This window comes from Belonocnema kinseyi, chromosome 5, assembly GCF_010883055.1.
Source record: "Belonocnema kinseyi isolate 2016_QV_RU_SX_M_011 chromosome 5, B_treatae_v1, whole genome shotgun sequence".
NCBI lineage: Eukaryota > Metazoa > Arthropoda > Insecta > Hymenoptera > Cynipidae > Belonocnema > Belonocnema kinseyi.
The window spans coordinates 63677590-63688128 of NC_046661.1; the positions used below are offsets into that span (position 1 = coordinate 63677590).

At 38.3% G+C, this 10539-nt stretch overlaps 1 protein-coding gene across 4 annotated transcripts in view; it reads right to left on the reverse strand.

Annotated features, from left to right (window-relative positions):
• LOC117173473 (sterol regulatory element-binding protein 2) overlaps window positions 1-10539 on the reverse strand; it is a 168757-nt gene that overhangs the window by 51552 nt on the left and 106666 nt on the right. For 3 of the 4 annotated variants that reach the window (XM_033362073.1, XM_033362075.1, XM_033362074.1), the window contains exon 5: window positions 7161-8093. The exons of the other annotated variant lie outside the window; for it this stretch is intronic. In XM_033362073.1, coding sequence (XP_033217964.1) covers window positions 7161-8093 — 933 coding nt within the window. The remainder of the gene's footprint in view (window positions 1-7160; window positions 8094-10539) is intronic. 4 annotated transcript variants of the gene reach the window in all.

Consider the following 10539-nt stretch of genomic DNA (forward strand, 5'->3'; position numbering starts at 1 on the left):
CGTCGAAACTAAAGCCCAATCGTCTCAGTGGAAGCATCCTGAGTCTCCAAGACCGAAAAAAGCACGTCAAGTTCGGTCAAATGTGAAGGTTTTGCTCACCGTTTTCTTTGATTACCGTGGCGTAGTGCATTAGGAATTCTTACCACAAGGTCGTACGGTCAATAAGGAGTATTATCTTCAAGTTATGCGCCGTTTGCAAGAGGCGATACGCAAAAAACGTCCGAAACTTTGGAAAAACAATTCGTGGCTTTTGCATCACGATAAGGCACCTGCTCATTCATCGTTGCTTGTGAAAGATTTTCTTACCAAAAACAGCACCACAGTCATGCCTCAGCCTCCATATTCACCGGATTTGGCCCCCAGTGACTTTTTTCTTTTCCCAAAACTGAAGAGACCCATCAAAGGACATCGATTTTCAACGATTGAGGAGATAAAAACTGCATCGCTGAAAGAACTCAAGGCTATGCCACAAAAATGATTATCAGAAGTGATTCGATGATTGGGAAAAGCGTTGGCACAAGTATATTATATCTGAGGGGGATTACTTTGAAGGGGACAACATAAATATTGTGGAATAAATGAATATTTCTTGAGAAAACCATAAAGTCACCTTATTTTTTGAACACACCTCGTTTGTCGAGAGAATTATACTAGAAAATGATTTCATATATCTCCGAAATGGGTCAAAAAGATTTATAGAGGAAGGAGTAGTACAGAGTCATTTGTAATTAAGAACAGCGAGACTAAAATTGTTTGGGATACGGACAAAGTGATTGGTTGTATGAGTGACTTTTTAAACCAATTATAAGGAGGAGAAGCTACAGAGCATTACAAATGTGAAATAGAAGACGATATGGTAGAAAATCCCATTGAATTTGTCAAAATAGTAAATTTTGCCTCTAAAATTAGGGCTATAATTATCACGCCCATAGCCCTGACCATCCGAAGATCGAAGTTCCAAAATTTTCGGACAATTATTTGGATTGGCTAAATTACCGTGATTTATTTCATGCAATTGTTGTGGTAAACCCAAAAACAAAAAATGTTGCAGGATTGTATTATTTAAAAACAAGCTTATCCGGAGAACCTGCTCATCTCCTCAGCAACATTCCCACTACTGCCGAGAACTTCACTCGAGCATAGGATTTACTAACGGAAACATATCAAAACACTTGCTTGTTGGTAAGTTCTTAGATTGCCGCTTTATGTTCTTTACAGACGGTATTAACGGAATCTGCCGCTAAGCTGAAGAAGCTTTTACATGGAACAATAGAAGCCATCGTTGCCTTGACTGCACTTAAACGCCCCGTCGAAACATGGGATGATTGGTTGACCTACATTACTGTTCAACGACTTGATCAGCATTCCCGCCGGGACTGGGAAACATCTATCGGAGGCTAAGTGGAACCACAGACGTTTGATCAGCTCAAGACGTTTCTCGCGACTCAAATCAAGGAACTTGAGTCCATGGGCCATTCAGCTAGTCCACAAACCACAACAATGTCATTATCTTCCAAAAGTTCTTCAAAATATCACAAATCGAATTCTTCCGTGAAAGCATATAATGCTTCAAAAAAGACTGCAGAAAATCTTCACCTAACGTCAGCTGCACCATTACTTGGCGTTCTGGGAAGGATTTACGGTTAAATCTCGTGCTCAGGTTTAGGAATTTAGCCGTTCGAGAGGCTTATGTGATAACTGTTTTGTATCACATAAAGTTGGAGATTGTCGCTCTTATCACCAAGAACTGATTCTAAACCGATTTCTCCTCTAGGAAGTTCCACGCTCAACAATTCAAGGAACGATAGAAACCCAGCATGATAACTAGTAAATTCTCATGTAACCTCTAGTGTCTTTGGTCCAAGGCTTCTCGCAACAGCACTTGTAGTTGTTAAGAACAAAAAAGGACGCTATGCACAGGCACATTGTATGATAAATCCATATTCAGAGGGCACTTTTATGTCAAAAATTCTCACACAGCGTATTCGATTACCTTTCCGGTTCGTATCTCTCCACATCTCCGGCGTTGCAACTTTTAAGTCCAAATTATAAAAGGTTAGAGTCAATCTTCTCATCTTATCGCGGTGCCTTCTCACGTCACTCTAGATACAAAGGCTCTTGGTATTCCTCGACTCAGCAATTACACATCGTCACCTCGAATCGTCCCTCAACCTTGGTCCGAATCAAATGAGCTTGATCTTGCTGATCCGAAACCTAGTGCGAACTCAGCTATTCATCCCCTACTTGGAGCTGAAATCTATGCTCTCATCATACGGCCATGTACAATGATGGGCTGGATTCTTACAGGAGGACCTACTGTCTCAACGAAAAATGTGATAATCGATGAGGATCAAGGTCAAACGGTTCAAACCAAACCAGTTATCAGCATGTCATGTACAATCGACGAAGCCTTATCTATTAAACTTCAACGTTTTTCGGGAATAAGAAGAGGTAGCTCTACCTGCATCTGCATTACTGACTGCCGCAGATCAGTTTTGTGAATAACAATGTCAGATAAAGCATCTTCGTGACTCTAATGGATGCTACATTGTTCGCCTGCCCCTTAAGGGACCTATCAGTGAACTAAATTACTCTTTCTCAAGTTGGAACGTCGACTACTCAAGAAGTGTGTGGGGGGGGGGGGGATGAAATATGGAAGCAGCTGATCTCGACTGCGCTCTATTGTATTGGGTTCGAAGCTTTCAGCAAGCCCATTTCTCTTCTACTATTTCCAATGTTTTAAATAAAAAAATCGATAAGTCGCCTAAATGTGACTTACTCATGAAGCTTAACCCTTTCCTAGATGCTCAGCAGCTGCTGAGAGTTGGTGGCCGTCTAAAACATTCCGTTTTGAATCCTGATGAGAGGCATCCATATATCTTGCCATCGACGTCTCCGCTAACAGATCTGATCGTTGACAGTTGCCACCAGCGTACGCTTCATGGGGTACCCAGCTCACACTAGCCACCTTGAGACATCAATTTTGGATTCTTTGTGGTCGTCAGGTTGTTAAGTCTCGCATTTTGCGATGTATCGTATATATTCGTCAATGTGCCGCCACTGCCATGCAGCTCGTATGAAATCTCCCTTCTAATCGCATGCAGCGCACTCGGGCTTTTCTTCACAATGGCGTGAATGTTGCTGTTCCAGTAAGAATACGGGCAGCCCCTATACGTGAGCAAAGATCGTATAAAGGCTACATTGCGGTTTTTGTTTGCACGTCTACTCGTGCAGTACATCTGGAGACAGTGTCTGATTATACTTCTGTCTTTTCTAGTCGCCTATCGCTCCTTCACCTCACGACGAGGCATTTGTTCCACTTTCACCAGTGACCAGGGAAGAAATTTCGTCGGAGCCGATGCTAAGCTGAGTGCACTTTTCGCAGAGGCGTCACGCACTTCGCAGGACATCGGTGATGCTCTGACCATGGGCCAAACCAATTGGCTCTTCGTTCCTCCATCAGCTCCACATTTTGGTGGATTGTGGGAGTCCGCCCACAAATTTACCAAGCATCATATCAAAAGAGTTATTGGAACTTTCATTCGCTTCAAACACTTACTAAGTGACGTCAGCGTCAACAGTCTGTTCAGATAGGAGAGAATCTGATGAGACGATCCACCTACCAAATAGCCTTATGCGGAGTTACCGGGTTACATCCGGGAGAGGGTAGCCTAGTTCATGCCGTTACGGTCCGAACAGCTACTACCGAGTTAGAGAGACCGATTTTCTATCATTACACCTATGAATATATCAAATCGGGCGGTCATCTTTAATGACCGTAGTTGAAGTAAAATTTTATTTCATCTTGAAAGGAATCGGGCGGATGTTCCGAATTTCCATATCGCCATATAAATTCTGGGTGTACGTGCAGATTTCCCGGCCCCATTCTTAAAAAATTTGCAGAAGGGCGAACGGGCGCTTAATTCGATGATTTTCTTCGCACTATGCGCGAGATCCTAATACTCCAATACGTGTATAACTCCGTGTAGTGAAGGGAAATTAAAGTTAGTTATGTTTAACTTTTAAATCTGTGTTTTTTTGTGTTCACCTAACCACTTGCGGGATCATCGTTATGTTCGACTCTAATCCGAAACAGTCCTGGTGCGGCATCCGTTAGAACATTGCGCCGAAAAAGGGGCTACAAATGCAGTCGTTACCCCAAGAAGAGAACGATATCCACTATGGAAAATCAGGTTGGATATAGATGTCAGCAAAGTAACAACAAATTGGGTTAATTAGCTCAGTAAAAGAAAGGAAACTTAGCCAGAAGGCTGATACAACATGTTGCAAGAATCACCCACCTTCAGAACATCGAGACATTGACACCAACTATATTGGAGAAGAATATATAGTTTCCGAAGATATCCTTAAAATGTTCGAACTAGATAAGTGGACAAAAGTACATTTAATCAGAGGAGAATTGGGGGCCGCACAGATAGAGAACGAGAACAAAAATGATATCAAGGCAATCGCTAAAGGCGTGTCATATAAATATCTGAATTAACCTGAAGTGGACAGTGCAGTATTCAGCATTTAGCTGAAAAAGGGCTTACTGTTTCTACAAATGAAATGATTCGTCATTGCGATTGAGGACCAGGTTTTCAGCACTAGAAATTATCGCAAGCACGTGTTACATCAAAACATGTTTGAGAGATGCCGATGATGTGGAGATACCAACAAATCCATCGAGCACATTATTGATGGTTATTGTATAATGGTACAGAGAGAATATGCGCACAGACATAATGATGTTGCGGGCATTATACACCAAGAAATTGCGCTAAATTCTACAAATTTGGTCAAATTATAGTCCTAGCAGACCTATAACAAATCACTAAACCACAGGTCGATCTATCAACCGGAAACGATAACCTTCTTACCCTCGTTAATACGCATATCTAACTCCCCATCTATCTTTCCGTCACTAATAAATAAGCTACCAAGGTATACATACTTATCAACTCGTCCTATTCTCTTATCATTTAGCACAATGTTGCAAACTGTTTCCTCATCCTTCTCCTCAAACACCATAATTTTGGTTATAATTACGTTAATTTTGAGGCACATATTCTTCATGCTTAACATTCTTTGCGAATTCTTAATTGAGCGTGCGATAAGAACATTATCATCTGCGAAAGCTAACACACATGCCCTCACCATCTCTAGATTTACAACTTCTTTGTCGAAGAGGGTCATTCTTAGACACTTGTCCATAAATATAATCAGCAGCCATGAGGACATAATGCTTCTTTGTAGAAGCCGTCCATTGAATCCGTAGTCTATCAGGACTTCCCAAGTTTGCTTCTAATCACCGTGTCAAACACTTTTTCCAGGTTAACAAATGCGAAGACTTTTTTCTTACTCTTAAATTTTTTTCTGTGACCCGCATTAGACAAAAAATATTTGATCCGTGCATTATCTTCCCGACATAAATCCGCTTTCGACTACCCATATCTTTTCTTCTGTTACTTTTATTATCCTACGAATGATAATTATTTTTTAATATATATGACTTACGGTACTCAATAAACTGGTACCTCTGTAATTATTGCCGTTTCTTGTGTCTCCCTTTTCTTTGTATGTTGATACGATAATCCTTAAGTTCTTGATTATATCCCTAATCTCTCAAAACATCTATTATTTCGTCTGTATCATATTTCACCTTTGCTATTTCTGACGCTGACAACATCTGCACTTCTACTTCCTTTCCCTTTTTATTTCATTTTTTATATTCCTACGAAAGATTGTTTCAAAATAAAGATATAGATTCATTTTAAGAGAAAATGTTCGATATTTTTCATTAAAATAAATATTTTTTCTTTACTTTTGTTTATTTCTTCAAAAGAATTTTTAAAAAATAAAGCTAATCGTTTTTGTTTAAGATAAAATGTTAGATACCATTAATTAAAATATATTGTTTAGCTTTTTTTGCAATTCTACTGAAGAATTTAAAACACTGAATATATAGTTTAAGTTTAAAATAAATTTCTGCGAAAGAATAAAAACAATAAAGATATCATTCCAGTTTGAAATGAAATGTTCCGTCTTTATTAAATCTTTGCAATCCGTGAAATCTGTGTAAAATGTCCCTGTACTTCCAGAACAGGGACTCCATCCTGTGCAAACGTTTTTTGAGCCCACAAAATATCTTGTTTTAAGTTTATTTGTCTCCTCACCACTAAGGCCTATGATGATCTACTTTCTGTAAAACGCTTTTTTTTCTTGCGTGGCTGCTTGGATTTCCTCATTCTATCACGCATCACCAGATATTTTTCTTACAACCGCAGCACCACATACTTTAATCACACTCCTTAGAACGACATTCTGGATCATAGCCCATGCACCATCTATATCTTTATTTCTTATTAGCGCCTTCCAAGTTGTCTCATTCATAAGTTCATTTATCCTACTTTGAAAATCTCTTCGCACTTCCGTTTTCTGTAGGCTCTTAATCTTGGTTTGCGTTTGTTTTATTTTTTTACTCTCTTTCTTCTTTATCAGTGACCTAAATTTATTTTTGAGATCAGAAGGTAATGAACAGTATTGCATTCAGGACCCTTATGACCCTTGCATTTTTTACTAGCTCTCTTAATCTTTCATTCTCAACAACGGAGTCGATTATAATTTGGCTATCTCCTCTACACCAGGTGTACATTTGAATCATGTATTACCCAAACTAAGTATTTGTAATAAATAAGCACTTTTCTAAGCATAAACTTACTAATCTTTTTTTCGCTATCATTTGTTCTTAGATCTCCAAAATTTACCTAGCACCCTTTCAGTTCTCTGACGTGGGACGCCAACCCATCCGTTCATATCCCAGAAGGCGTATTTTACTTCGCTCAGATCACCATCAACTGGGTAATGTGTAATTTTGCATCTTCCTTAACGAGCCGTTTAAAAAAAATGCTGTATCGTGGAGAAAACTCAATAAAAAAAGGATTAACAAATGGAGCTAGGTTTGAACAATATTCTTCTCTATCAAATTATCCGGATCACTGTTGAAACTACGCATGGCTTAGTGATGAGTTTGAGTTGTTCACTTATCACGTAAACACATATTTATTTTACTAGTCTGTTTAATACTTCTGTAGGCACATATAAGAAAAACGTTTAGGTGAGGCAAAAAGTGTAAAGTACTTGGTGGTAAAAATACTTACGAGCAAATTTCATTTCTCCATCGTCTGATAAGCTGCCATTAATACTAGCAGAACTCATGATGTTTTTTGCGATTTCCACTACAGCTGATGCATGCGAATCACCGGTAGTACCAGTCAAAAGTCGCAAGCCTTGTTCAATGAGATATTCTCGGTAAGCACGGGCAGCATACTTAATTGGTTCAGATGTATTACTTTGCGAAGTAAATTCACTATCGTCTATCTGACCGTAATTCCAAGTCTGTGCTGCTAAAAATCGGAAACCATCATCTGTTGTAATCCATTTCAGCTTTTCATGAATAGGACAAGATGAAAGTAAACTGCATGCCTTCCCTAAATAGTATTTATGAACAAATGGAAAAATCGACTGTTTGAAGCATAATGCAGCATTGATATACACTTCTGCTAGCATTGTCTTTGAAAAAACTTGTCCTGCATTTTCAGCATAATTGACCGCAGAAAGAGCAAGGAATAAAATGTTCTTAGTTGAACCTTCAGAACATCTTAAGCAAAGTATATGTTGATAAATAACAGCTAATTCCATGGACGAAATTTCAATTAATTTACGTTCCGATTTTGCAGTAAACCATTTCCCGGCAATTAAAATCCATTTAAAAGGCCAAACTTGGTTTAATATCTGTCTTATTCCATGCCATAAAGTTGCGAGATAAATTTCTATGCGAGAGGAAGGTAAAGAACGCCCAAAACATTGCAAACACTTGTATAAATCACGACAGGCATGTTCGTAGTACTGCTTGGATATGCTAAATTCAGCTTGTCGTCTCCGTCTTCTAAGTTCAAAGATTAATTTGTTATCAGCAGGCAATATCGGATCTCCAAACAACAGCAATCGACTCAATCCACCAGCTAATAACGCTATATTTGCAAGCCACAGCAGTACATGTCTCCATATTCGGTTCTCCGTGCTCGCATTTTCTGAAAAAAGTGATATTCATATAAACAAGTTATTTGGGGATACTGAATTTAACCTTAGACTGATAATGCTGGGTACTATAATATCCCAGCAGATAATCAAGCTACGTATCGGGTCTTTCATGAGGTTCCTATTAGCCTAGCCATTTAGCTCCTATTAGCCGGACCCTAGCCATAATTCGCTACGACTCTTTATCAGTTGAGTTCAGTCGTTAGTGACAAAGGTCGAAATGTATACATATATCTAATTTTAATTGTTCCGTTAAAGTTACTTTATTTCGCATGTAGTTACGTAATATTTATGTTAAAAAATTTATAAATATTTTTAAAGCTCTATTAGTCAAGTATACCGGCGGCATGCTTTTGCAACTTAGCAGCCTGTCATGAGCACGGGGATATGCTCTAGTTCTAATGTTCATTCATAGATTAAAGAAAATGAAAAACAATGCTTTTCAACCCTGCTCTATGAAACCCTTTATGAAATTGAGTTGTCTTGCTCAATAAACACATAAGTGATTATAAAAACCTGATTTCACTGATTTACTTTTTCATCATTTTTCGACTTTTATATAGTCAAATAATTATATACTATATTAAAAAGTAGCTTGGGTGATGCCAAGTCACAGAGTAAATTCATAAATTCTTAAACTTTTTGTGATAACTCTTCGATATAAACTTTCCAAATTAACAGTAATTATGAATTATTTAAACAATTTTTATAAACAAACTCAAAGTTCGGATATTTTTAAACGAATAGTCCTAATTTCTTCACGAAGTCAACTAAGAATGTCTTTGTGATGACTCTTCGCTATGAAACTTTTCCAATTAGTCCATTCTACGGGGAATAAATTTCACTTAAAGAAAAAAATTCGCAAAAGTAGCATTTTTTCACAGATGCGTTGAGAATAGCTTTATAGAGATATAGTAAGAAGTCCCCAACCATATGTACGCGGCGAAGGACCGTCATGCTGGAAAGTGTTAAGTAATAACATCTTTTTCAAAATAACTTGAGAACTGTTGATTTTAGGTCGTACATGGTCATGTGAAAAAATGTTCACAATTTTATAGTGCACAAAGAAGGTTGTATCTATTTTAGACATATTGTCAACGGCTATGCTATGAAATTGGATGAGTTGTACAATTTTCCTGAAAAGAGCGTCGGAAATAGATCAGGCGATTTGTACTGGAGCAGGTTCATGTCCCTGTTTTAAAAAAGCGACCAACTCACTTGCATTAACATTATCAGTAAAAAATGAGCTGAACTTCAGTGCACAATTTGATATGCTTAAGGGGATGCTTTTGAGATAAAACTTCTTTCAATTGGTCCTCCATATTTATACAATATATTTCCCAATTCTTAGGTCAGAATAATAATACTTAGGGCTTCTGTTAGAGCTTTGAACAAGTAAATTTCAAAATTGGAGCTATCATGTCGGGAGCAGTGGTGATTATGAGTCCTAATTGCAACGAATGCCATTATTGCCAATAGGACTCATAATCACTGCTGCTCCCGACATCATAGCTTCAATTTTGAAATTTACGTGTTCAAAGCTTTAACAGAGGCTCTAAATATTACACAGGCCCACAAAAAAAAGTTGTCTGCACGAGACAAGTGACTAGGCTACCCTTATGGGATTTGAGCCGCTAAATCCGAATATGGCTTCAGAGTTTGTCTTACACGTCTCAGTTATCCCCTAGATTAAAAAATTAGGGAAAAGCCTAGGGATTTTCTCGTCACACAGGCCATACAAAAAATTTGTCTGCACGAGACAAGTCATTAGGTTACCCTTATGGGTTTTGAGCTGCTGAATACAAATCAGTCCTCAGAATTTGTCTTACACGTCTCAGTTTTCCCCTAGAAGCAGAAAATAGGGGAAAACTGGGGCTATTCTGGACATTAGTTTGACAATACCATTATACAGAAGAATATACGTACTGCTGTCATATTCTTATGTGTCTTGAGCATGTTAAACTCACTTATAAAGCAAAAAATAAGACAAATGCTATTTCCTCTGCAGTTTTGCGCTCTCAATATAAATTTGATCCCTAACTTTTTCGAGCTTCCATCATTTTCTCCCTAGATGCGAAAAGTAGGGAAAAGCTTAGGAATTTTCTGTTCACAGAGAGCATACAAAAAATTTACCTGCACGAAACAAGTGACTAGGCTATCAATATGGATTTTGAGCCGCTGAACCCTGTCCCTGAAGAAGGAAACACGGAAACGTTTTTTTGGCCAAAGTCGGTTTTATTTTTCAACATACTCTCCTTTTAGGTCGATACAGCGAGTCCAACGATTTTCTAACTTTTTGATACCGTCCGAAAAGTACTCGATCGTCTCCAAAAATATGCCTCAGTTTCAGCTATGAGCTCCTCATTTGAGTAAAAACGCTTACCGGTGAGCCATCTCTTCAGGTTAGAGAACAAGTAATAGTCGCTGGGGGCCAGGTCT